Below are 26,971 nucleotides of genomic sequence, written 5' to 3'. Positions count from 1 at the left end.
GATGGGGCAGCTGCCCCCGAGCCTGTGACAGCTGGCGCAGCTGTCCCAGAGGCCCCCGCTCCCCTGGTCCCGGTAGCAGCACCTGGCGACCCAGCGGTGGACGAGCCTCCCTCTCCCGGTCCTGTGGCCCGTGATTCTCCTCCAGCGGCTGGTCCAGTGGTCCCTGCGCCTGCCACGGAGACCCGAGTCGTTGCTGGCAGTCCAGCTGATGACACCGTTGCCCCTGGTACTGCAGGCGATGCTCCCGTCCTCCCTGGTACGCCGGACGACGCTTCAGTGGCCCGGGAGCCTGCGCCGGGGACTCCAGCTGTTCCTGTCACTTCACCTCCTGCTCCGGTGGTTCCTACCGCTTCAGCGGACGTTCCTCCCGGTGCCCCGGATGCCGCTGCAGGCGACGGTCCGCTTGTGCCTGAGCCTAAGGCGGAGGCGCTGGTCGCTCCGCTCAGCCCGCCGGCTGAGACAGTTGTCCCCGCGGCTCCAGCTGGCACTCCCGCTGTCCCTGATACGACTCCAGAGGACGGCTGAGTGGCCCTCGAACCGACACCCGAGGCGCTCGTTGCTCCTGACCCTACGGCAGAGACTGGCGTGGTCCCAGCCGCTCCAGACGGTGAGCCACTTGTCCTCGCTCCTTCCTCACCTGCAGGTCCGCTTGTTCCCGACCCTGCAGCAACGGTGGTCGCTGCTCCTCCAGATGATGGGGCAGCTGCCCCCGAGCCTGTGACAGCTGGCGCAGCTGTCCCAGAGGCCCCCGCTCCCCTGGTCCCGGTAGCAGCACCTGGCGACCCAGCGGTGGACGAGCCTCCCTCTCCCGGTCCTGTGGCCCGTGATTCTCCTCCAGCGGCTGGTCCAGTGGTCCCTGCGCCTGCCACGGAGACCCGAGTCGTTGCTGGCAGTCCAGCTGATGACACCGTTGCCCCTGGTACTGCAGACGATGCTCCCGTCCTCCCTGGTACGCCGGACGACGCTTCAGTGGCCCGGGAGCCTGCGCCGGGGACTCCAGCTGTTCCTGTCACTTCACCTCCTGCTCCGGTGGTTCCTACCGCTTCAGCGGACGTTCCTCCCGGTGCCCCGGATGCCGCTGCAGGCGACGGTCCGCTTGTGCCTGAGCCTAAGGCGGAGGCGCTGGTCGCTCCGCTCAGCCCGCCGGCTGAGACAGTTGTCCCCGCGGCTCCAGCTGGCACTCCCGCTGTCCCTGATACGACTCCAGAGGACGGCTGAGTGGCCCTCGAACCGACACCCGAGGCGCTCGTTGCTCCTGACCCTACGGCAGAGACTGGCGTGGTCCCAGCCGCTCCAGACGGTGAGCCACTTGTCCTCGCTCCTTCCTCACCTGCAGGTCCGCTTGTTCCCGACCCTGCAGCAACGGTGGTCGCTGCTCCTCCAGATGATGGGGCAGCTGCCCCCGAGCCTGTGACAGCTGGCGCAGCTGTCCCAGAGGCCCCCGCTCCCCTGGTCCCGGTAGCAGCACCTGGCGACCCAGCGGTGGACGAGCCTCCCTCTCCCGGTCCTGTGGCCCGTGATTCTCCTCCAGCGGCTGGTCCAGTGGTCCCTGCGCCTGCCACGGAGACCCGAGTCGTTGCTGGCAGTCCAGCTGATGACACCGTTGCCCCTGGTACTGCAGACGATGCTCCCGTCCTCCCTGGTACGCCGGACGACGCTTCAGTGGCCCGGGAGCCTGCGCCGGGGACTCCAGCTGTTCCTGTCACTTCACCTCCTGCTCCGGTGGTTCCTACCGCTTCAGCGGACGTTCCTCCCGGTGCCCCGGATGCCGCTGCAGGCGACGGTCCGCTTGTGCCTGAGCCTAAGGCGGAGGCGCTGGTCGCTCCGCTCAGCCCGCCGGCTGAGACAGTTGTCCCCGCGGCTCCAGCTGGCACTCCCGCTGTCCCTGATACGACTCCAGAGGACGGCTGAGTGGCCCTCGAACCGACACCCGAGGCGCTCGTTGCTCCTGACCCTACGGCAGAGACTGGCGTGGTCCCAGCCGCTCCAGACGGTGAGCCACTTGTCCTCGCTCCTTCCTCACCTGCAGGTCCGCTTGTTCCCGACCCTGCAGCAACGGTGGTCGCTGCTCCTCCAGATGATGGGGCAGCTGCCCCCGAGCCTGTGACAGCTGGCGCAGCTGTCCCAGAGGCCCCCGCTCCCCTGGTCCCGGTAGCAGCACCTGGCGACCCAGCGGTGGACGAGCCTCCCTCTCCCGGTCCTGTGGCCCGTGATTCTCCTCCAGCGGCTGGTCCAGTGGTCCCTGCGCCTGCCACGGAGACCCGAGTCGTTGCTGGCAGTCCAGCTGATGACACCGTTGCCCCTGGTACTGCAGACGATGCTCCCGTCCTCCCTGGTACGCCGGACGACGCTTCAGTGGCCCGGGAGCCTGCGCCGGGGACTCCAGCTGTTCCTGTCACTTCACCTCCTGCTCCGGTGGTTCCTACCGCTTCAGCGGACGTTCCTCCCGGTGCCCCGGATGCCGCTGCAGGCGACGGTCCGCTTGTGCCTGAGCCTAAGGCGGAGGCGCTGGTCGCTCCGCTCAGCCCGCCGGCTGAGACAGTTGTCCCCGCGGCTCCAGCTGGCACTCCCGCTGTCCCTGATACGACTCCAGAGGACGGCTGAGTGGCCCTCGAACCGACACCCGAGGCGCTCGTTGCTCCTGACCCTACGGCAGAGACTGGCGTGGTCCCAGCCGCTCCAGACGGTGAGCCACTTGTCCTCGCTCCTTCCTCACCTGCAGGTCCGCTTGTTCCCGACCCTGCAGCAACGGTGGTCGCTGCTCCTCCAGATGATGGGGCAGCTGCCCCCGAGCCTGTGACAGCTGGCGCAGCTGTCCCAGAGGCCCCCGCTCCCCTGGTCCCGGTAGCAGCACCTGGCGACCCAGCGGTGGACGAGCCTCCCTCTCCCGGTCCTGTGGCCCGTGATTCTCCTCCAGCGGCTGGTCCAGTGGTCCCTGCGCCTGCCACGGAGACCCGAGTCGTTGCTGGCAGTCCAGCTGATGACACCGTTGCCCCTGGTACTGCAGACGATGCTCCCGTCCTCCCTGGTACGCCGGACGACGCTTCAGTGGCCCGGGAGCCTGCGCCGGGGACTCCAGCTGTTCCTGTCACTTCACCTCCTGCTCCGGTGGTTCCTACCGCTTCAGCGGACGTTCCTCCCGGTGCCCCGGATGCCGCTGCAGGCGACGGTCCGCTTGTGCCTGAGCCTAAGGCGGAGGCGCTGGTCGCTCCGCTCAGCCCGCCGGCTGAGACAGTTGTCCCCGCGGCTCCAGCTGGCACTCCCGCTGTCCCTGATACGACTCCAGAGGACGGCTGAGTGGCCCTCGAACCGACACCCGAGGCGCTCGTTGCTCCTGACCCTACGGCAGAGACTGGCGTGGTCCCAGCCGCTCCAGACGGTGAGCCACTTGTCCTCGCTCCTTCCTCACCTGCAGGTCCGCTTGTTCCCGACCCTGCAGCAACGGTGGTCGCTGCTCCTCCAGATGATGGGGCAGCTGCCCCCGAGCCTGTGACAGCTGGCGCAGCTGTCCCAGAGGCCCCCGCTCCCCTGGTCCCGGTAGCAGCACCTGGCGACCCAGCGGTGGACGAGCCTCCCTCTCCCGGTCCTGTGGCCCGTGATTCTCCTCCAGCGGCTGGTCCAGTGGTCCCTGCGCCTGCCACGGAGACCCGAGTCGTTGCTGGCAGTCCAGCTGATGACACCGTTGCCCCTGGTACTGCAGGCGATGCTCCCGTCCTCCCTGGTACGCCGGACGACGCTTCAGTGGCCCGGGAGCCTGCGCCGGGGACTCCAGCTGTTCCTGTCACTTCACCTCCTGCTCCGGTGGTTCCTACCGCTTCAGCGGACGTTCCTCCCGGTGCCCCGGATGCCGCTGCAGGCGACGGTCCGCTTGTGCCTGAGCCTAAGGCGGAGGCGCTGGTCGCTCCGCTCAGCCCGCCGGCTGAGACAGTTGTCCCCGCGGCTCCAGCTGGCACTCCCGCTGTCCCTGATACGACTCCAGAGGACGGCTGAGTGGCCCTCGAACCGACACCCGAGGCGCTCGTTGCTCCTGACCCTACGGCAGAGACTGGCGTGGTCCCAGCCGCTCCAGACGGTGAGCCACTTGTCCTCGCTCCTTCCTCACCTGCAGGTCCGCTTGTTCCCGACCCTGCAGCAACGGTGGTCGCTGCTCCTCCAGATGATGGGGCAGCTGCCCCCGAGCCTGTGACAGCTGGCGCAGCTGTCCCAGAGGCCCCCGCTCCCCTGGTCCCGGTAGCAGCACCTGGCGACCCAGCGGTGGACGAGCCTCCCTCTCCCGGTCCTGTGGCCCGTGATTCTCCTCCAGCGGCTGGTCCAGTGGTCCCTGCGCCTGCCACGGAGACCCGAGTCGTTGCTGGCAGTCCAGCTGATGACACCGTTGCCCCTGGTACTGCAGGCGATGCTCCCGTCCTCCCTGGTACGCCGGACGACGCTTCAGTGGCCCGGGAGCCTGCGCCGGGGACTCCAGCTGTTCCTGTCACTTCACCTCCTGCTCCGGTGGTTCCTACCGCTTCAGCGGACGTTCCTCCCGGTGCCCCGGATGCCGCTGCAGGCGACGGTCCGCTTGTGCCTGAGCCTAAGGCGGAGGCGCTGGTCGCTCCGCTCAGCCCGCCGGCTGAGACAGTTGTCCCCGCGGCTCCAGCTGGCACTCCCGCTGTCCCTGATACGACTCCAGAGGACGGCTGAGTGGCCCTCGAACCGACACCCGAGGCGCTCGTTGCTCCTGACCCTACGGCAGAGACTGGCGTGGTCCCAGCCACTCCAGACGGTGAGCCACTTGTCCTCGCTCCTTCCTCACCTGCAGGTCCGCTTGTTCCCGACCCTGCAGCAACGGTGGTCGCTGCTCCTCCAGATGATGGGGCAGCTGCCCCCGAGCCTGTGACAGCTGACGCAGCTGTCCCAGAGGCCCCCGCTCCCCTGGTCCCAGTAGCAGCACCTGGCGACCCAGCGGTGGACGAGCCTCCCTCTCCCGGTCCTGTGGCCCGTGATTCTCCTCCAGCGGCTGGTCCAGTGGTCCCTGCGCCTGCCACGGAGACCCGAGTCGTTGCTGGCAGTCCAGCTGATGACACCGTTGCCCCTGGTACTGCAGACGATGCTCCCGTCCTCCCTGGTACGCCGGACGACGCTTCAGTAGCCCGGGAGCCTGCGCCGGGGACTCCAGCTGTTCCTGTCACTTCACCTCCTGCTCCGGTGGTTCCTACCGCTTCAGCGGACGTTCCTCCCGGTGCCCCGGATGCCGCTGCAGGCGACGGTCCGCTTGTGCCTGAGCCTAAGGCGGAGGCGCTGGTCGCTCCGCTCAGCCCGCCGGCTGAGACAGTTGTCCCCGCGGCTCCAGCTGGCACTCCCGCTGTCCCTGATACGACTCCAGAGGACGGCTGAGTGGCCCTCGAACCGACACCCGAGGCGCTCGTTGCTCCTGACCCTACGGCAGAGACTGGCGTGGTCCCAGCCGCTCCAGACGGTGAGCCACTTGTCCTCGCTCCTTCCTCACCTGCAGGTCCGCTTGTTCCCGACCCTGCAGCAACGGTGGTCGCTGCTCCTCCAGATGATGGGGCAGCTGCCCCCGAGCCTGTGACAGCTGGCGCAGCTGTCCCAGAGGCCCCCGCTCCCCTGGTCCCAGTAGCAGCACCTGGCGACCCAGCGGTGGACGAGCCTCCCTCTCCCGGTCCTGTGGCCCGTGATTCTCCTCCAGCGGCTGGTCCAGTGGTCCCTGCGCCTGCCACGGAGACCCGAGTCGTTGCTGGCAGTCCAGCTGATGACACCGTTGCCCCTGGTACTGGAGACGATGCTCCCGTCCTCCCTGGTACGCCGGACGACGCTTCAGTAGCCCGGGAGCCTGCGCCGGGGACTCCAGCTGTTCCTGTCACTTCACCTCCTGCTCCGGTGGTTCCTACCGCTTCAGCGGACGTTCCTCCCGGTGCCCCGGATGCCGCTGCAGGCGACGGTCCGCTTGTGCCTGAGCCTAAGGCGGAGGCGCTGGTCGCTCCGCTCAGCCCGCCGGCTGAGACAGTTGTCCCCGCGGCTCCAGCTGGCACTCCCGCTGTCCCTGATACGACTCCAGAGGACGGCTGAGTGGCCCTCGAACCGACACCCGAGGCGCTCGTTGCTCCTGACCCTACGGCAGAGACTGGCGTGGTCCCAGCCGCTCCAGACGGTGAGCCACTTGTCCTCGCTCCTTCCTCACCTGCAGGTCCGCTTGTTCCCGACCCTGCAGCAACGGTGGTCGCTGCTCCTCCAGATGATGGGGCAGCTGCCCCCGAGCCTGTGACAGCTGGCGCAGCTGTCCCAGAGGCCCCCGCTCCCCTGGTCCCGGTAGCAGCACCTGGCGACCCAGCGGTGGACGAGCCTCCCTCTCCCGGTCCTGTGGCCCGTGATTCTCCTCCAGCGGCTGGTCCAGTGGTCCCTGCGCCTGCCACGGAGACCCGAGTCGTTGCTGGCAGTCCAGCTGATGACACCGTTGCCCCTGGTACTGCAGGCGATGCTCCCGTCCTCCCTGGTACGCCGGACGACGCTTCAGTGGCCCGGGAGCCTGCGCCGGGGACTCCAGCTGTTCCTGTCACTTCACCTCCTGCTCCGGTGGTTCCTACCGCTTCAGCGGACGTTCCTCCCGGTGCCCCGGATGCCGCTGCAGGCGACGGTCCGCTTGTGCCTGAGCCTAAGGCGGAGGCGCTGGTCGCTCCGCTCAGCCCGCCGGCTGAGACAGTTGTCCCCGCGGCTCCAGCTGGCACTCCCGCTGTCCCTGATACGACTCCAGAGGACGGCTGAGTGGCCCTCGAACCGACACCCGAGGCGCTCGTTGCTCCTGACCCTACGGCAGAGACTGGCGTGGTCCCAGCCGCTCCAGACGGTGAGCCACTTGTCCTCGCTCCTTCCTCACCTGCAGGTCCGCTTGTTCCCGACCCTGCAGCAACGGTGGTCGCTGCTCCTCCAGATGATGGGGCAGCTGCCCCCGAGCCTGTGACAGCTGGCGCAGCTGTCCCAGAGGCCCCCGCTCCCCTGGTCCCGGTAGCAGCACCTGGCGACCCAGCGGTGGACGAGCCTCCCTCTCCCGGTCCTGTGGCCCGTGATTCTCCTCCAGCGGCTGGTCCAGTGGTCCCTGCGCCTGCCACGGAGACCCGAGTCGTTGCTGGCAGTCCAGCTGATGACACCGTTGCCCCTGGTACTGCAGACGATGCTCCCGTCCTCCCTGGTACGCCGGACGACGCTTCAGTGGCCCGGGAGCCTGCGCCGGGGACTCCAGCTGTTCCTGTCACTTCACCTCCTGCTCCGGTGGTTCCTACCGCTTCAGCGGACGTTCCTCCCGGTGCCCCGGATGCCGCTGCAGGCGACGGTCCGCTTGTGCCTGAGCCTAAGGCGGAGGCGCTGGTCGCTCCGCTCAGCCCGCCGGCTGAGACAGTTGTCCCCGCGGCTCCAGCTGGCACTCCCGCTGTCCCTGATACGACTCCAGAGGACGGCTGAGTGGCCCTCGAACCGACACCCGAGGCGCTCGTTGCTCCTGACCCTACGGCAGAGACTGGCGTGGTCCCAGCCGCTCCAGACGGTGAGCCACTTGTCCTCGCTCCTTCCTCACCTGCAGGTCCGCTTGTTCCCGACCCTGCAGCAACGGTGGTCGCTGCTCCTCCAGATGATGGGGCAGCTGCCCCCGAGCCTGTGACAGCTGGCGCAGCTGTCCCAGAGGCCCCCGCTCCCCTGGTCCCGGTAGCAGCACCTGGCGACCCAGCGGTGGACGAGCCTCCCTCTCCCGGTCCTGTGGCCCGTGATTCTCCTCCAGCGGCTGGTCCAGTGGTCCCTGCGCCTGCCACAGAGACCCGAGTCGTTGCTGGCAGTCCAGCTGATGACACCGTTGCCCCTGGTACTGCAGACGATGCTCCCGTCCTCCCTGGTACGCCGGACGACGCTTCAGTGGCCCGGGAGCCTGCGCCGGGGACTCCAGCTGTTCCTGTCACTTCACCTCCTGCTCCGGTGGTTCCTACCGCTTCAGCGGACGTTCCTCCCGGTGCCCCGGATGCCGCTGCAGGCGACGGTCCGCTTGTGCCTGAGCCTAAGGCGGAGGCGCTGGTCGCTCCGCTCAGCCCGCCGGCTGAGACAGTTGTCCCCGCGGCTCCAGCTGGCACTCCCGCTGTCCCTGATACGACTCCAGAGGACGGCTGAGTGGCCCTCGAACCGACACCCGAGGCGCTCGTTGCTCCTGACCCTACGGCAGAGACTGGCGTGGTCCCAGCCGCTCCAGACGGTGAGCCACTTGTCCTCGCTCCTTCCTCACCTGCAGGTCCGCTTGTTCCCGACCCTGCAGCAACGGTGGTCGCTGCTCCTCCAGATGATGGGGCAGCTGCCCCCGAGCCTGTGACAGCTGGCGCAGCTGTCCCAGAGGCCCCCGCTCCCCTGGTCCCGGTAGCAGCACCTGGCGACCCAGCGGTGGACGAGCCTCCCTCTCCCGGTCCTGTGGCCCGTGATTCTCCTCCAGCGGCTGGTCCAGTGGTCCCTGCGCCTGCCACGGAGACCCGAGTCGTTGCTGGCAGTCCAGCTGATGACACCGTTGCCCCTGGTACTGCAGGCGATGCTCCCGTCCTCCCTGGTACGCCGGACGACGCTTCAGTGGCCCGGGAGCCTGTGCCGGGGACTCCAGCTGTTCCTGTCACTTCACCTCCTGCTCCGGTGGTTCCTACCGCTTCAGCGGACGTTCCTCCCGGTGCCCCGGATGCCGCTGCAGGCGACGGTCCGCTTGTGCCTGAGCCTAAGGCGGAGGCGCTGGTCGCTCCGCTCAGCCCGCCGGCTGAGACAGTTGTCCCCGCGGCTCCAGCTGGCACTCCCGCTGTCCCTGATACGACTCCAGAGGACGGCTGAGTGGCCCTCGAACCGACACCCGAGGCGCTCGTTGCTCCTGACCCTACGGCAGAGACTGGCGTGGTCCCAGCCGCTCCAGACGGTGAGCCACTTGTCCTCGCTCCTTCCTCACCTGCAGGTCCGCTTGTTCCCGACCCTGCAGCAACGGTGGTCGCTGCTCCTCCAGATGATGGGGCAGCTGCCCCCGAGCCTGTGACAGCTGGCGCAGCTGTCCCAGAGGCCCCCGCTCCCCTGGTCCCGGTAGCAGCACCTGGCGACCCAGCGGTGGACGAGCCTCCCTCTCCCGGTCCTGTGGCCCGTGATTCTCCTCCAGCGGCTGGTCCAGTGGTCCCTGCGCCTGCCACGGAGACCCGAGTCGTTGCTGGCAGTCCAGCTGATGACACCGTTGCCCCTGGTACTGGAGACGATGCTCCCGTCCTCCCTGGTACGCCGGACGACGCTTCAGTGGCCCGGGAGCCTGCGCCGGGGACTCCAGCTGTTCCTGTCACTTCACCTCCTGCTCCGGTGGTTCCTACCGCTTCAGCGGACGTTCCTCCCGGTGCCCCGGATGCCGCTGCAGGCGACGGTCCGCTTGTGCCTGAGCCTAAGGCGGAGGCGCTGGTCGCTCCGCTCAGCCCGCCGGCTGAGACAGTTGTCCCCGCGGCTCCAGCTGGCACTCCCGCTGTCCCTGATACGACTCCAGAGGACGGCTGAGTGGCCCTCGAACCGACACCCGAGGCGCTCGTTGCTCCTGACCCTACGGCAGAGACTGGCGTGGTCCCAGCCGCTCCAGACGGTGAGCCACTTGTCCTCGCTCCTTCCTCACCTGCAGGTCCGCTTGTTCCCGACCCTGCAGCAACGGTGGTCGCTGCTCCTCCAGATGATGGGGCAGCTGCCCCCGAGCCTGTGACAGCTGGCGCAGCTGTCCCAGAGGCCCCCGCTCCCCTGGTCCCGGTAGCAGCACCTGGCGACCCAGCGGTGGACGAGCCTCCCTCTCCCGGTCCTGTGGCCCGTGATTCTCCTCCAGCGGCTGGTCCAGTGGTCCCTGCGCCTGCCACGGAGACCCGAGTCGTTGCTGGCAGTCCAGCTGATGACACCGTTGCCCCTGGTACTGCAGGCGATGCTCCCGTCCTCCCTGGTACGCCGGACGACGCTTCAGTGGCCCGGGAGCCTGTGCCGGGGACTCCAGCTGTTCCTGTCACTTCACCTCCTGCTCCGGTGGTTCCTACCGCTTCAGCGGACGTTCCTCCCGGTGCCCCGGATGCCGCTGCAGGCGACGGTCCGCTTGTGCCTGAGCCTAAGGCGGAGGCGCTGGTCGCTCCGCTCAGCCCGCCGGCTGAGACAGTTGTCCCCGCGGCTCCAGCTGGCACTCCCGCTGTCCCTGATACGACTCCAGAGGACGGCTGAGTGGCCCTCGAACCGACACCCGAGGCGCTCGTTGCTCCTGACCCTACGGCAGAGACTGGCGTGGTCCCAGCCGCTCCAGACGGTGAGCCACTTGTCCTCGCTCCTTCCTCACCTGCAGGTCCGCTTGTTCCCGACCCTGCAGCAACGGTGGTCGCTGCTCCTCCAGATGATGGGGCAGCTGCCCCCGAGCCTGTGACAGCTGGCGCAGCTGTCCCAGAGGCCCCCGCTCCCCTGGTCCCGGTAGCAGCACCTGGCGACCCAGCGGTGGACGAGCCTCCCTCTCCCGGTCCTGTGGCCCGTGATTCTCCTCCAGCGGCTGGTCCAGTGGTCCCTGCGCCTGCCACGGAGACCCGAGTCGTTGCTGGCAGTCCAGCTGATGACACCGTTGCCCCTGGTACTGGAGACGATGCTCCCGTCCTCCCTGGTACGCCGGACGACGCTTCAGTGGCCCGGGAGCCTGCGCCGGGGACTCCAGCTGTTCCTGTCACTTCACCTCCTGCTCCGGTGGTTCCTACCGCTTCAGCGGACGTTCCTCCCGGTGCCCCGGATGCCGCTGCAGGCGACGGTCCGCTTGTGCCTGAGCCTAAGGCGGAGGCGCTGGTCGCTCCGCTCAGCCCGCCGGCTGAGACAGTTGTCCCCGCGGCTCCAGCTGGCATTCCCGCTGTCCCTGATACGACTCCAGAGGACGGCTGAGTGGCCCTCGAACCGACACCCGAGGCGCTCGTTGCTCCTGACCCTACGGCAGAGACTGGCGTGGTCCCAGCCGCTCCAGACGGTGAGCCACTTGTCCTCGCTCCTTCCTCACCTGCAGGTCCGCTTGTTCCCGACCCTGCAGCAACGGTGGTCGCTGCTCCTCCAGATGATGGGGCAGCTGCCCCCGAGCCTGTGACAGCTGGCGCAGCTGTCCCAGAGGCCCCCGCTCCCCTGGTCCCGGTAGCAGCACCTGGCGACCCAGCGGTGGACGAGCCTCCCTCTCCCGGTCCTGTGGCCCGTGATTCTCCTCCAGCGGCTGGTCCAGTGGTCCCTGCGCCTGCCACGGAGACCCGAGTCGTTGCTGGCAGTCCAGCTGATGACACCGTTGCCCCTGGTACTGCAGGCAATGCTCCCGTCCTCCCTGGTACGCCGGACGACGCTTCAGTGGCCCGGGAGCCTGCGCCGGGGACTCCAGCTGTTCCTGTCACTTCACCTCCTGCTCCGGTGGTTCCTACCGCTTCAGCGGACGTTCCTCCCGGTGCCCCGGATGCCGCTGCAGGCGACGGTCCGCTTGTGCCTGAGCCTAAGGCGGAGGCGCTGGTCGCTCCGCTCAGCCCGCCGGCTGAGACAGTTGTCCCCGCGGCTCCAGCTGGCACTCCCGCTGTCCCTGATACGACTCCAGAGGACGGCTGAGTGGCCCTCGAACCGACACCCGAGGCGCTCGTTGCTCCTGACCCTACGGCAGAGACTGGCGTGGTCCCAGCCGCTCCAGACGGTGAGCCACTTGTCCTCGCTCCTTCCTCACCTGCAGGTCCGCTTGTTCCCGACCCTGCAGCAACGGTGGTCGCTGCTCCTCCAGATGATGGGGCAGCTGCCCCCGAGCCTGTGACAGCTGGCGCAGCTGTCCCAGAGGCCCCCGCTCCCCTGGTCCCGGTAGCAGCACCTGGCGACCCAGCGGTGGACGAGCCTCCCTCTCCCGGTCCTGTGGCCCGTGATTCTCCTCCAGCGGCTGGTCCAGTGGTCCCTGCGCCTGCCACGGAGACCCGAGTCGTTGCTGGCAGTCCAGCTGATGACACCGTTGCCCCTGGTACTGCAGACGATGCTCCCGTCCTCCCTGGTACGCCGGACGACGCTTCAGTGGCCCGGGAGCCTGCGCCGGGGACTCCAGCTGTTCCTGTCACTTCACCTCCTGCTCCGGTGGTTCCTACCGCTTCAGCGGACGTTCCTCCCGGTGCCCCGGATGCCGCTGCAGGCGACGGTCCGCTTGTGCCTGAGCCTAAGGCGGAGGCGCTGGTCGCTCCGCTCAGCCCGCCGGCTGAGACAGTTGTCCCCGCGGCTCCAGCTGGCACTCCCGCTGTCCCTGATACGACTCCAGAGGACGGCTGAGTGGCCCTCGAACCGACACCCGAGGCGCTCGTTGCTCCTGACCCTACGGCAGAGACTGGCGTGGTCCCAGCCGCTCCAGACGGTGAGCCACTTGTCCTCGCTCCTTCCTCACCTGCAGGTCCGCTTGTTCCCGACCCTGCAGCAACGGTGGTCGCTGCTCCTCCAGATGATGGGGCAGCTGCCCCCGAGCCTGTGACAGCTGGCGCAGCTGTCCCAGAGGCCCCCGCTCCCCTGGTCCCGGTAGCAGCACCTGGCGACCCAGCGGTGGACGAGCCTCCCTCTCCCGGTCCTGTGGCCCGTGATTCTCCTCCAGCGGCTGGTCCAGTGGTCCCTGCGCCTGCCACGGAGACCCGAGTCGTTGCTGGCAGTCCAGCTGATGACACCGTTGCCCCTGGTACTGCAGACGATGCTCCCGTCCTCCCTGGTACGCCGGACGACGCTTCAGTGGCCCGGGAGCCTGCGCCGGGGACTCCAGCTGTTCCTGTCACTTCACCTCCTGCTCCGGTGGTTCCTACCGCTTCAGCGGACGTTCCTCCCGGTGCCCCGGATGCCGCTGCAGGCGACGGTCCGCTTGTGCCTGAGCCTAAGGCGGAGGCGCTGGTCGCTCCGCTCAGCCCGCCGGCTGAGACAGTTGTCCCCGCGGCTCCAGCTGGCACTCCCGCTGTCCCTGATACGACTCCAGAGGACGGCTGAGTGGCCCTCGAACCGACACCCGAGGCGCTCGTTGCTCCTGACCCTACGGCAGAGACTGGCGTGGTCCCAGCCGCTCCAGACGGTGAGCCACTTGTCCTCGCTCCTTCCTCACCTGCAGGTCCGCTTGTTCCCGACCCTGCAGCAACGGTGGTCGCTGCTCCTCCAGATGATGGGGCAGCTGCCCCCGAGCCTGTGACAGCTGGCGCAGCTGTCCCAGAGGCCCCCGCTCCCCTGGTCCCGGTAGCAGCACCTGGCGACCCAGCGGTGGACGAGCCTCCCTCTCCCGGTCCTGTGGCCCGTGATTCTCCTCCAGCGGCTGGTCCAGTGGTCCCTGCGCCTGCCACGGAGACCCGAGTCGTTGCTGGCAGTCCAGCTGATGACACCGTTGCCCCTGGTACTGCAGGCGATGCTCCCGTCCTCCCTGGTACGCCGGACGACGCTTCAGTGGCCCGGGAGCCTGCGCCGGGGACTCCAGCTGTTCCTGTCACTTCACCTCCTGCTCCGGTGGTTCCTACCGCTTCAGCGGACGTTCCTCCCGGTGCCCCGGATGCCGCTGCAGGCGACGGTCCGCTTGTGCCTGAGCCTAAGGCGGAGGCGCTGGTCGCTCCGCTCAGCCCGCCGGCTGAGACAGTTGTCCCCGCGGCTCCAGCTGGCACTCCCGCTGTCCCTGATACGACTCCAGAGGACGGCTGAGTGGCCCTCGAACCGACACCCGAGGCGCTCGTTGCTCCTGACCCTACGGCAGAGACTGGCGTGGTCCCAGCCGCTCCAGACGGTGAGCCACTTGTCCTCGCTCCTTCCTCACCTGCAGGTCCGCTTGTTCCCGACCCTGCAGCAACGGTGGTCGCTGCTCCTCCAGATGATGGGGCAGCTGCCCCCGAGCCTGTGACAGCTGGCGCAGCTGTCCCAGAGGCCCCCGCTCCCCTGGTCCCGGTAGCAGCACCTGGCGACCCAGCGGTGGACGAGCCTCCCTCTCCCGGTCCTGTGGCCCGTGATTCTCCTCCAGCGGCTGGTCCAGTGGTCCCTGCGCCTGCCACGGAGACCCGAGTCGTTGCTGGCAGTCCAGCTGATGACACCGTTGCCCCTGGTACTGCAGACGATGCTCCCGTCCTCCCTGGTACGCCGGACGACGCTTCAGTGGCCCGGGAGCCTGCGCCGGGGACTCCAGCTGTTCCTGTCACTTCACCTCCTGCTCCGGTGGTTCCTACCGCTTCAGCGGACGTTCCTCCCGGTGCCCCGGATGCCGCTGCAGGCGACGGTCCGCTTGTGCCTGAGCCTAAGGCGGAGGCGCTGGTCGCTCCGCTCAGCCCGCCGGCTGAGACAGTTGTCCCCGCGGCTCCAGCTGGCACTCCCGCTGTCCCTGATACGACTCCAGAGGACGGCTGAGTGGCCCTCGAACCGACACCCGAGGCGCTCGTTGCTCCTGACCCTACGGCAGAGACTGGCGTGGTCCCAGCCGCTCCAGACGGTGAGCCACTTGTCCTCGCTCCTTCCTCACCTGCAGGTCCGCTTGTTCCCGACCCTGCAGCAACGGTGGTCGCTGCTCCTCCAGATGATGGGGCAGCTGCCCCCGAGCCTGTGACAGCTGGCGCAGCTGTCCCAGAGGCCCCCGCTCCCCTGGTCCCGGTAGCAGCACCTGGCGACCCAGCGGTGGACGAGCCTCCCTCTCCCGGTCCTGTGGCCCGTGATTCTCCTCCAGCGGCTGGTCCAGTGGTCCCTGCGCCTGCCACGGAGACCCGAGTCGTTGCTGGCAGTCCAGCTGATGACACCGTTGCCCCTGGTACTGCAGACGATGCTCCCGTCCTCCCTGGTACGCCGGACGACGCTTCAGTGGCCCGGGAGCCTGCGCCGGGGACTCCAGCTGTTCCTGTCACTTCACCTCCTGCTCCGGTGGTTCCTACCGCTTCAGCGGACGTTCCTCCCGGTGCCCCGGATGCCGCTGCAGGCGACGGTCCGCTTGTGCCTGAGCCTAAGGCGGAGGCGCTGGTCGCTCCGCTCAGCCCGCCGGCTGAGACAGTTGTCCCCGCGGCTCCAGCTGGCACTCCCGCTGTCCCTGATACGACTCCAGAGGACGGCTGAGTGGCCCTCGAACCGACACCCGAGGCGCTCGTTGCTCCTGACCCTACGGCAGAGACTGGCGTGGTCCCAGCCGCTCCAGACGGTGAGCCACTTGTCCTCGCTCCTTCCTCACCTGCAGGTCCGCTTGTTCCCGACCCTGCAGCAACGGTGGTCGCTGCTCCTCCAGATGATGGGGCAGCTGCCCCCGAGCCTGTGACAGCTGGCGCAGCTGTCCCAGAGGCCCCCGCTCCCCTGGTCCCGGTAGCAGCACCTGGCGACCCAGCGGTGGACGAGCCTCCCTCTCCCGGTCCTGTGGCCCGTGATTCTCCTCCAGCGGCTGGTCCAGTGGTCCCTGCGCCTGCCACGGAGACCCGAGTCGTTGCTGGCAGTCCAGCTGATGACACCGTTGCCCCTGGTACTGCAGACGATGCTCCCGTCCTCCCTGGTACGCCGGACGACGCTTCAGTGGCCCGGGAGCCTGCGCCGGGGACTCCAGCTGTTCCTGTCACTTCACCTCCTGCTCCGGTGGTTCCTACCGCTTCAGCGGACGTTCCTCCCGGTGCCCCGGATGCCGCTGCAGGCGACGGTCCGCTTGTGCCTGAGCCTAAGGCGGAGGCGCTGGTCGCTCCGCTCAGCCCGCCGGCTGAGACAGTTGTCCCCGCGGCTCCAGCTGGCACTCCCGCTGTCCCTGATACGACTCCAGAGGACGGCTGAGTGGCCCTCGAACCGACACCCGAGGCGCTCGTTGCTCCTGACCCTACGGCAGAGACTGGCGTGGTCCCAGCCGCTCCAGACGGTGAGCCACTTGTCCTCGCTCCTTCCTCACCTGCAGGTCCGCTTGTTCCCGACCCTGCAGCAACGGTGGTCGCTGCTCCTCCAGATGATGGGGCAGCTGCCCCCGAGCCTGTGACAGCTGGCGCAGCTGTCCCAGAGGCCCCCGCTCCCCTGGTCCCGGTAGCAGCACCTGGCGACCCAGCGGTGGACGAGCCTCCCTCTCCCGGTCCTGTGGCCCGTGATTCTCCTCCAGCGGCTGGTCCAGTGGTCCCTGCGCCTGCCACGGAGACCCGAGTCGTTGCTGGCAGTCCAGCTGATGACACCGTTGCCCCTGGTACTGCAGACGATGCTCCCGTCCTCCCTGGTACGCCGGACGACGCTTCAGTGGCCCGGGAGCCTGCGCCGGGGACTCCAGCTGTTCCTGTCACTTCACCTCCTGCTCCGGTGGTTCCTACCGCTTCAGCGGACGTTCCTCCCGGTGCCCCGGATGCCGCTGCAGGCGACGGTCCGCTTGTGCCTGAGCCTAAGGCGGAGGCGCTGGTCGCTCCGCTCAGCCCGCCGGCTGAGACAGTTGTCCCCGCGGCTCCAGCTGGCACTCCCGCTGTCCCTGATACGACTCCAGAGGACGGCTGAGTGGCCCTCGAACCGACACCCGAGGCGCTCGTTGCTCCTGACCCTACGGCAGAGACTGGCGTGGTCCCAGCCGCTCCAGACGGTGAGCCACTTGTCCTCGCTCCTTCCTCACCTGCAGGTCCGCTTGTTCCCGACCCTGCAGCAACGGTGGTCGCTGCTCCTCCAGATGATGGGGCAGCTGCCCCCGAGCCTGTGACAGCTGGCGCAGCTGTCCCAGAGGCCCCCGCTCCCCTGGTCCCGGTAGCAGCACCTGGCGACCCAGCGGTGGACGAGCCTCCCTCTCCCGGTCCTGTGGCCCGTGATTCTCCTCCAGCGGCTGGTCCAGTGGTCCCTGCGCCTGCCACGGAGACCCGAGTCGTTGCTGGCAGTCCAGCTGATGACACCGTTGCCCCTGGTACTGCAGGCGATGCTCCCGTCCTCCCTGGTACGCCGGACGACGCTTCAGTGGCCCGGGAGCCTGCGCCGGGGACTCCAGCTGTTCCTGTCACTTCACCTCCTGCTCCGGTGGTTCCTACCGCTTCAGCGGACGTTCCTCCCGGTGCCCCGGATGCCGCTGCAGGCGACGGTCCGCTTGTGCCTGAGCCTAAGGCGGAGGCGCTGGTCGCTCCGCTCAGCCCGCCGGCTGAGACAGTTGTCCCCGCGGCTCCAGCTGGCACTCCCGCTGTCCCTGATACGACTCCAGAGGACGGCTGAGTGGCCCTCGAACCGACACCCGAGGCGCTCGTTGCTCCTGACCCTACGGCAGAGACTGGCGTGGTCCCAGCCGCTCCAGACGGTGAGCCACTTGTCCTCGCTCCTTCCTCACCTGCAGGTCCGCTTGTTCCCGACCCTGCAGCAACGGTGGTCGCTGCTCCTCCAGATGATGGGGCAGCTGCCCCCGAGCCTGTGACAGCTGGCGCAGCTGTCCCAGAGGCCCCCGCTCCCCTGGTCCCGGTAGCAGCACCTGGCGACCCAGCGGTGGACGAGCCTCCCTCTCCCGGTCCTGTGGCCCGTGATTCTCCTCCAGCGGCTGGTCCAGTGGTCCCTGCGCCTGCCACGGAGACCCGAGTCGTTGCTGGCAGTCCAGCTGATGACACCGTTGCCCCTGGTACTGCAGACGATGCTCCCGTCCTCCCTGGTACGCCGGACGACGCTTCAGTGGCCCGGGAGCCTGCGCCGGGGACTCCAGCTGTTCCTGTCACTTCACCTCCTGCTCCGGTGGTTCCTACCGCTTCAGCGGACGTTCCTCCCGGTGCCCCGGATGCCGCTGCAGGCGACGGTCCGCTTGTGCCTGAGCCTAAGGCGGAGGCGCTGGTCGCTCCGCTCAGCCCGCCGGCTGAGACAGTTGTCCCCGCGGCTCCAGCTGGCACTCCCGCTGTCCCTGATACGACTCCAGAGGACGGCTGAGTGGCCCTCGAACCGACACCCGAGGCGCTCGTTGCTCCTGACCCTACGGCAGAGACTGGCGTGGTCCCAGCCGCTCCAGACGGTGAGCCACTTGTCCTCGCTCCTTCCTCACCTGCAGGTCCGCTTGTTCCCGACCCTGCAGCAACGGTGGTCGCTGCTCCTCCAGATGATGGGGCAGCTGCCCCCGAGCCTGTGACAGCTGGCGCAGCTGTCCCAGAGGCCCCCGCTCCCCTGGTCCCGGTAGCAGCACCTGGCGACCCAGCGGTGGACGAGCCTCCCTCTCCCGGTCCTGTGGCCCGTGATTCTCCTCCAGCGGCTGGTCCAGTGGTCCCTGCGCCTGCCACGGAGACCCGAGTCGTTGCTGGCAGTCCAGCTGATGACACCGTTGCCCCTGGTACTGCAGACGATGCTCCCGTCCTCCCTGGTACGCCGGACGACGCTTCAGTGGCCCGGGAGCCTGCGCCGGGGACTCCAGCTGTTCCTGTCACTTCACCTCCTGCTCCGGTGGTTCCTACCGCTTCAGCGGACGTTCCTCCCGGTGCCCCGGATGCCGCTGCAGGCGACGGTCCGCTTGTGCCTGAGCCTAAGGCGGAGGCGCTGGTCGCTCCGCTCAGCCCGCCGGCTGAGACAGTTGTCCCCGCGGCTCCAGCTGGCACTCCCGCTGTCCCTGATACGACTCCAGAGGACGGCTGAGTGGCCCTCGAACCGACACCCGAGGCGCTCGTTGCTCCTGACCCTACGGCAGAGACTGGCGTGGTCCCAGCCGCTCCAGACGGTGAGCCACTTGTCCTCGCTCCTTCCTCACCTGCAGGTCCGCTTGTTCCCGACCCTGCAGCAACGGTGGTCGCTGCTCCTCCAGATGATGGGGCAGCTGCCCCCGAGCCTGTGACAGCTGGCGCAGCTGTCCCAGAGGCCCCCGCTCCCCTGGTCCCGGTAGCAGCACCTGGCGACCCAGCGGTGGACGAGCCTCCCTCTCCCGGTCCTGTGGCCCGTGATTCTCCTCCAGCGGCTGGTCCAGTGGTCCCTGCGCCTGCCACGGAGACCCGAGTCGTTGCTGGCAGTCCAGCTGATGACACCGTTGCCCCTGGTACTGCAGACGATGCTCCCGTCCTCCCTGGTACGCCGGACGACGCTTCAGTGGCCCGGGAGCCTGCGCCGGGGACTCCAGCTGTTCCTGTCACTTCACCTCCTGCTCCGGTGGTTCCTACCGCTTCAGCGGACGTTCCTCCCGGTGCCCCGGATGCCGCTGCAGGCGACGGTCCGCTTGTGCCTGAGCCTAAGGCGGAGGCGCTGGTCGCTCCGCTCAGCCCGCCGGCTGAGACAGTTGTCCCCGCGGCTCCAGCTGGCACTCCCGCTGTCCCTGATACGACTCCAGAGGACGGCTGAGTGGCCCTCGAACCGACACCCGAGGCGCTCGTTGCTCCTGACCCTACGGCAGAGACTGGCGTGGTCCCAGCCGCTCCAGACGGTGAGCCACTTGTCCTCGCTCCTTCCTCACCTGCAGGTCCGCTTGTTCCCGACCCTGCAGCAACGGTGGTCGCTGCTCCTCCAGATGATGGGGCAGCTGCCCCCGAGCCTGTGACAGCTGGCGCAGCTGTCCCAGAGGCCCCCGCTCCCCTGGTCCCGGTAGCAGCACCTGGCGACCCAGCGGTGGACGAGCCTCCCTCTCCCGGTCCTGTGGCCCGTGATTCTCCTCCAGCGGCTGGTCCAGTGGTCCCTGCGCCTGCCACGGAGACCCGAGTCGTTGCTGGCAGTCCAGCTGATGACACCGTTGCCCCTGGTACTGCAGACGATGCTCCCGTCCTCCCTGGTACGCCGGACGACGCTTCAGTGGCCCGGGAGCCTGCGCCGGGGACTCCAGCTGTTCCTGTCACTTCACCTCCTGCTCCGGTGGTTCCTACCGCTTCAGCGGACGTTCCTCCCGGTGCCCCGGATGCCGCTGCAGGCGACGGTCCGCTTGTGCCTGAGCCTAAGGCGGAGGCGCTGGTCGCTCCGCTCAGCCCGCCGGCTGAGACAGTTGTCCCCGCGGCTCCAGCTGGCACTCCCGCTGTCCCTGATACGACTCCAGAGGACGGCTGAGTGGCCCTCGAACCGACACCCGAGGCGCTCGTTGCTCCTGACCCTACGGCAGAGACTGGCGTGGTCCCAGCCGCTCCAGACGGTGAGCCACTTGTCCTCGCTCCTTCCTCACCTGCAGGTCCGCTTGTTCCCGACCCTGCAGCAACGGTGGTCGCTGCTCCTCCAGATGATGGGGCAGCTGCCCCCGAGCCTGTGACAGCTGGCGCAGCTGTCCCAGAGGCCCCCGCTCCCCTGGTCCCGGTAGCAGCACCTGGCGACCCAGCGGTGGACGAGCCTCCCTCTCCCGGTCCTGTGGCCCGTGATTCTCCTCCAGCGGCTGGTCCAGTGGTCCCTGCGCCTGCCACGGAGACCCGAGTCGTTGCTGGCAGTCCAGCTGATGACACCGTTGCCCCTGGTACTGCAGGCGATGCTCCCGTCCTCCCTGGTACGCCGGACGACGCTTCAGTGGCCCGGGAGCCTGCGCCGGGGACTCCAGCTGTTCCTGTCACTTCACCTCCTGCTCCGGTGGTTCCTACCGCTTCAGCGGACGTTCCTCCCGGTGCCCCGGATGCCGCTGCAGGCGACGGTCCGCTTGTGCCTGAGCCTAAGGCGGAGGCGCTGGTCGCTCCGCTCAGCCCGCCGGCTGAGACAGTTGTCCCCGCGGCTCCAGCTGGCACTCCCGCTGTCCCTGATACGACTCCAGAGGACGGCTGAGTGGCCCTCGAACCGACACCCGAGGCGCTCGTTGCTCCTGACCCTACGGCAGAGACTGGCGTGGTCCCAGCCGCTCCAGACGGTGAGCCACTTGTCCTCGCTCCTTCCTCACCTGCAGGTCCGCTTGTTCCCGACCCTGCAGCAACGGTGGTCGCTGCTCCTCCAGATGATGGGGCAGCTGCCCCCGAGCCTGTGACAGCTGGCGCAGCTGTCCCAGAGGCCCCCGCTCCCCTGGTCCCGGTAGCAGCACCTGGCGACCCAGCGGTGGACGAGCCTCCCTCTCCCGGTCCTGTGGCCCGTGATTCTCCTCCAGCGGCTGGTCCAGTGGTCCCTGCGCCTGCCACGGAGACCCGAGTCGTTGCTGGCAGTCCAGCTGATGACACCGTTGCCCCTGGTACTGCAGACGATGCTCCCGTCCTCCCTGGTACGCCGGACGACGCTTCAGTGGCCCGGGAGCCTGCGCCGGGGACTCCAGCTGTTCCTGTCACTTCACCTCCTGCTCCGGTGGTTCCTACCGCTTCAGCGGACGTTCCTCCCGGTGCCCCGGATGCCGCTGCAGGTGACGGTCCGCTTGTGCCTGAGCCTAAAGCGGAGGTGCCAGTTGCTCCTGTTAGTTGACCTTTTGATACAGTTGTCCTTGTGATTCCATGTGATGTTCCATTTGTTTTTATTCCTCCATTTGTTATTGGAGTTTTTGTTATTCCTTCAACAGGTTTTCCAGTCGTTCCTGTTAAAGTTGTAATAAAAATACAGTATTTGAGAGATCACTCAATCCTGATGTAAAATAATTCCTGATAGTCTATTCTTCCTCCCATTTAGGTTTCATTCATCTTCATCTGCAGTCCCACAGCCATAATATTCAGCTACCTTTCCTTTTTGTATAGTTTACTTTCTTCGATTTATTCATTATTAAGTTGTTTATGACTTTTTTAATTGTCTAGCTTTTAGTAGTATATTATATGTCATGTAATTTCTCTACTATTTTTAATTGTTACCCTAATTTTCATCAGAAGAGCCCTAAGACATAGGTAGTATTACTTTCCCTTCTAATACAGAACAATCTAAGGGGAGATAATTTAATTAGCTTTTCTAAATTGATATAGTTCGTAAGTATCTAATTCTTTGCTCCCATAGGACACTCTATTTGAAGTGGAGTGGCATGAAGTAATACAATAAATTTACTCCGCAATCAATCACACGAATCACAAGAAGAAATTCATCGGAGCACTAACATGAAGTGAGGCAATATCGAGCATCTGGGGTTCTGTTTTAGACTAGCTATCTAGCAAAGATCTCTCTAAAAGTATGTTGTCATTGACTTTGAGATCTGGCAAGAATCAGACTGCTATGTCAAACTCTAGAGAAATATCACTGGAGGTAGTGGGAACAGGCAATGCAAAATATGCTAAAAATGAGCTATAGACACTAGAGAAGCAGAGCTAGATGAATATATAGACATTATGGGAGTTTAGCAGGTGAGCACTGGAAGGTGAGGCCATATATATGTAAAATTCAACAAGTTATTGTGAATCAAGGGGGAGAGGGAAATCGGACATTTTTCTAAATGCAATGGGATATAATTTTATGCCGAAGTGTGATATGTTTACATATATTGAAAGATCTCTCCTTCTACTCTGTAGAGAATATATGATCAAGAGTGTATAATAGAAATTGTTAGACAGTATGAGGTGATTTTTGGAATCCAGAGAATATATTAGCACCTTGGGCTAGAATGGTAATAAAGGAGATTGAGTTCAATGGATGGATTCAGGATATGTTTTAAAAGTAGAATTAACAGCCCTTGTTTGTTTTGGTAAGTGTAAAATAAAAAAGAGAGGTTTCAAGCATAACTTTAAAATTCTTTCCTGAGTAGACCAAGTTAGTGAGGATACCATTTATCGATATGGGATAGACCGGGAGAACAGATGTGGGTATGAAAGTAAACCTAGAATTCTGTTTAGCTCACGCTAAATCTGAGATGTCTATTAGACATCCAAATGGAAATGATAAGTTATCAATTGAGCATAAATTTAGAGTTCCAGAGAAGCCATGACTAGGGATATATATTTGGAAATTGACATCTAAAATGTCTTCAGAAGTTTCCTGTACCTACCTTCCTACAGATTATGCCACACCCACTAGGCCTGTCTGGTGTCTGAGTATCAGAAGCTTCTTTCCTGAGCTCAGTTTAAGGGAACTTCCCACCAGCCAAGTCACGCTCTTTCACTTTTCCACAGACTAGTTTCCCATCTACAAGCTAACCCTGATTGACTCTAAAATCTAACTTTATTCTCGGTCAAGTAACTTTAAATTAATACTCTGTTTGAGGTCTTGAAGCAGTTAATCCCACCTTACTTCATACCCTGCCTTCCTTGGACACTGAGTCAAGGCTACATTTTAGTTTCCTTTATCAGCTGTGGCATTCCAAGCCCATACTGGGCTTTGTCTCTTTTATGCTAAGCTCCTACTCTGTCCACAGCCCTTTGTCTATCACAATTACTTTTGTTAGGTTCTCTGGAATCCACATCCAATGATTTTAAAACATCTTCTACATGCTTAACTCTTTTACAAAATGCCTCTACCTCCTCCTGGCCTTAACCTAATGGAACTAATTCTGCAACAACTTAGCATAACCTAGCAAGCTCCAAATTCTTATGTGAAGAATTCTACTAAGGGAACAAATGAAGATAGAAGCCTTGGATTTGTAGATATATGGATCTGCACAGTGGTGTTCGCGCACGCGTGTGTGTGTGTATGGGTGTGTTTCCAGCAAAGTTCACTATTTGAATATAGCAGCAAATAGCCCACTGTCTCCCATAATTCCAATCTTCTGGAAGGTTCTCTTTCACACAGCCTGTTATTTTTTTACCTCACTTATAAGAATAAAGCCTCTTGATCCTTTACCAGACTGGGAGTTCCTATTCATTTATTTACTTACTAGATATCTGCCAGATACTTATCAAGTCAGGCATTCAGTTAGGTACTGAAAACTCGAATAGGGGCCCCCCGGCTTGCCTGATCCCCCTGGGCTCGTTGCTCCTGTGCTTGGTTCCATGGATGTGCTGTATTCCTCTCCTCCTGTCGCTGGTGCCGTAGGAGCTCCTGTTCCTCCTGATAAGAAAAAAAAAAGCAGTTTGAAAAATACCCTAGACATAGATCAATTCACATAATCCATAAATCCTCTGAGGCAGGTAATAGTTCGACTTCCATGTAACAGATGTAGTTAAGTGACTGACTCTGGGCCACCCAGCCAGTTGGCAGCAGATCCAGGAGCCAATCCCAGGCCATCTAGACCCCCATTCATACACCAACCTGTGCTTTTCAGACAATCTGTGGTAAAAGAACAACTGTGTAAAATTTACCATCGGCTGTATGTGTGTGTGTGTGTGTGTGTGTATGTGTGTGTGTGTGTGTGTGTGTGTGTGTGTGTATCTATATATTTTTTTTTCTTTGGGGGGGATTAGTTTTATTTATTCATTCATTCATTCATTCATTCATTTATTTATTTATGTTTAATGGAGGTCCTGGGGATTGAACCCGGAGCCTTGTGCATGCTAGGCACGTACTCTACCACTAGCTATACCCCTCTTCCCCACCTGCTGTATATTGATACTTTGGGAAAATGCCATGAAAGTAGAGAAATGAAATTAAAAAAAATAATCCTTGCAAAACATAAGCTTTTATTCAAGCAAATATAAAATTGCTGAGTCAGATTTTATATTTCTAAATATAATATACTTGTTTCTAAATACTTGTTCGCTGTTTCAGTTCTTACCACATCATGGACCAGTAACAAACAGTTCTCTATTGGACTCAACTGCAGACCAAACTTATAGAAGCCCTGCTCAAGACCCCTGTACTTACTGCCTGATAACCACAGAAGATAGCTGACTGACATCTGATTATCACCCAAATAATTCTGATTCAAATTTTAGAAAACAGACACTAAATAATCATCACCCTAAAATTTCAGTCAACTCACTGATCTAATTGGAATTAAATTGTTTCTTAATTTGTGCTGCTGTAGCTTGTACCTTTCAACATATTATTTTTATGTAAACTGTAGCTTATTCCAAGAAGTATTTAATACCTAAATTTTAAGTCAATAAATTTATTAAGGGAAAAGTAAATGTAAGTAAGAATAGTAAAGTCCAGCTATGGATTAGTTAAAAAATGTATAAAGAAAAACAAAAAAAAAACCATAAATACAAAACAGAAACAGTCTCAGACATAGAATATAAACTTGTAGTTGCCAAGGGGGCGGGGGGAGGAAGGGACAGACTGGGACTTCAAAATGTAGAACAGATAAACAAGATTATACTGTAAAGCACAGGGAAATATATACAAGATCTTGTGGTAGCTCATAGTGAAAAAAAATGTGGCAATGAATATATGTATGCTCATGTATAACAGAAAAATTGTGCTCTACACTGGAATTTGACACAAAATTTTAAAATGACTATAACTCAATAAAAAATGTTAAAAATGCATAAAGAGAAGTTCCATGATATGCTAAAGAAATAGCTTTTAATGGTACATAAAGAAGTTCTGATCTATCCTAAAATCAATCCAAAAAGTAGAAAGATTTTAAGTAGTGGCATGATATGATGACAGTTGAGTTTTGGAAAGTTCATTCTTGTGTGGTATTGACTAAAGTGTCAATTGAGACGAAGTGGGGAGAGACTGGGAAAATTCCCCAAACTGACACTCATTGATTGCATAAAGGGCTTGTTAATACACTGTTTGCTGGACTCCATGCTAAGAGCTTCTGATTCTCTTTGAACAGGTGGCCCCCAAATTTTGTGTTCCTAAAAACATCCCAGGAGATACAGATGCTGTTGATCTGGGAACCACACCTTGAGCACTACTGTGTTAGAGGAAGGTGAGCAAGGTAGACACATACAGACTAGGTGGAAAATGTTTAACAACTGAGCAAAAGCAGAGGCACACGTGATTCAAAGAAGAAATTTAAGAGGTACTTAAAGTAAACTGACTGCGTAATAGAGGGGATGAATTCAGACTTCTTCATTTCTAATCAAAACCATTTACATTTAAAGAAGTCAAAAAATATTTTATTCATGAAACCACCAGTAGCTGAAATTTAGTCAGTGATGCCCAAGGACAAGCACGCTCTCACTGACTCTTCTTGGATGTTTGCTCTTGGGCACAGATCACAGACTTGTGGAGCGATGACCAAGGAGGCTAAAGGTCTGGGTTCTAATCCTGCCTCTGCCAGTTCTGAGAACTTTTATTATAGTCTTCCTCATGGGTAAAAAAAAAAAAAAAAAAAAGACACCTAACTATCACGGTGTTAATGTGGATTAAATTACATATTACATATTTGAGCATAATTCAGAAATTTTAGTGTGCCATAGAAATATGTCACTAATAGTTTGTTAACATATAAATATCAATTACTGAATTTTTTCCAGAGTCATCCAGGTAACAGTATTGACACCAGACCCCTATAATCTAACGTGTCCAGAGTAGAGTTGTTCCTGACTTGAAACGGAGGACGGCTGGTGGGAAGAAGCTATGGAAAGGGCAGCATGTGCCCCATTTCTTTGTCTCACCTGCTCTGAAGCCTGAGTCACTCGTGGCTTCAGCTTCTGTGGCTGTACTTGCTGATGCTCCAGTTGACCCTGTTGAAGGTAAAGAAAAAGCAAAGACCTGCTAAAAAAGTGCACGGGTGCTGTCAACTCTCAAGGTGATGGGTCTATATAATTGTGATAACATAATAAACATTGAGAAAGCAACTTGTGCAAAACTTAAAGCTTCTACATTTTAATCACATACAAAGAACATCTAAATTGGATATTATACCTAAGTCAGATACCTTTATTTTGTAAAATACTGTCCTGAGCAGCATTGCCTGAAATCAGTTTCTTAGCTGTGGCTGGTCTATTTTGTTCTGAACTTGATTTACCTGGTAAGCTCCCAGGACTGGTGAAGATGGAGCCCCCTGCTCCTGTGGTGCCCTCACTTCCAGCCATGGAGGTGATGGGAACTGGAGTTGTTGTAACGCCTGAGAAAAACATAAAGTGAACCTCTCATCTCAAGAATATTCAAAATTTAGGGGGAGGGCATAGCTCAAGTGGTAGAGCACGTGCTCAGCATGCGTGAGGTCCTGGGTTCAATCCCCACTACCTCTTTCAAAAATAAAATTAACAAATAAAAACCTACCCCCCACACACACACATTTATAAAAGTTAAAAAAAAATCTTTAAAAAAAAAGCATATTTGAAATTTAATACCAGTGGGTGATTGAACTGTTCAGTCAATTCCTACCATAGAAAACAGAACCAGTGAGCATCCTAAGATTTTTGTTCCAATATTACTTTCCTCTAAG

At 61.9% G+C, this 26,971-nt stretch overlaps 1 protein-coding gene and 1 long non-coding RNA gene across 2 annotated transcripts in view; both read right to left on the bottom strand.

Moving 5' to 3' along the window:
• The window catches only part of MUC19 (mucin 19, oligomeric), a 134,553-nt gene that overhangs the window by 52,060 nt on the left and 55,522 nt on the right, over positions 1-26,971 (bottom strand). Inside the window, 12 exon segments of the mRNA XM_064491235.1 lie at positions 3,153-3,215; positions 3,870-3,929; positions 5,925-5,987; positions 7,338-7,415; positions 10,101-10,138; positions 10,191-10,200; positions 11,940-11,993; positions 12,627-12,674; positions 14,706-14,750; positions 16,161-16,319; positions 16,761-16,817; positions 21,138-21,205. Of these exon segments, the coding sequence (XP_064347305.1) occupies positions 3,153-3,215; positions 3,870-3,929; positions 5,925-5,987; positions 7,338-7,415; positions 10,101-10,138; positions 10,191-10,200; positions 11,940-11,993; positions 12,627-12,674; positions 14,706-14,750; positions 16,161-16,319; positions 16,761-16,817; positions 21,138-21,205 (743 nt within the window).
• LOC135322540 (uncharacterized) lies at positions 23,647-26,697 on the bottom strand. The gene is made up of 3 exons (XR_010383212.1): positions 26,549-26,697; positions 26,196-26,264; positions 23,647-23,733 (listed from the first exon to the last, which is right to left on the bottom strand). It is a non-coding gene; the product is annotated as an uncharacterized LOC135322540 (long non-coding RNA).

Source organism: Camelus dromedarius, chromosome 11 (genome assembly GCF_036321535.1).
Source record: "Camelus dromedarius isolate mCamDro1 chromosome 11, mCamDro1.pat, whole genome shotgun sequence".
NCBI classification, from domain to species: Eukaryota; Metazoa; Chordata; class Mammalia; order Artiodactyla; family Camelidae; genus Camelus; species Camelus dromedarius.
Note: the sequence above shows the minus strand (reverse complement) of the source record. Positions and strands in the feature narration are given on the sequence as shown.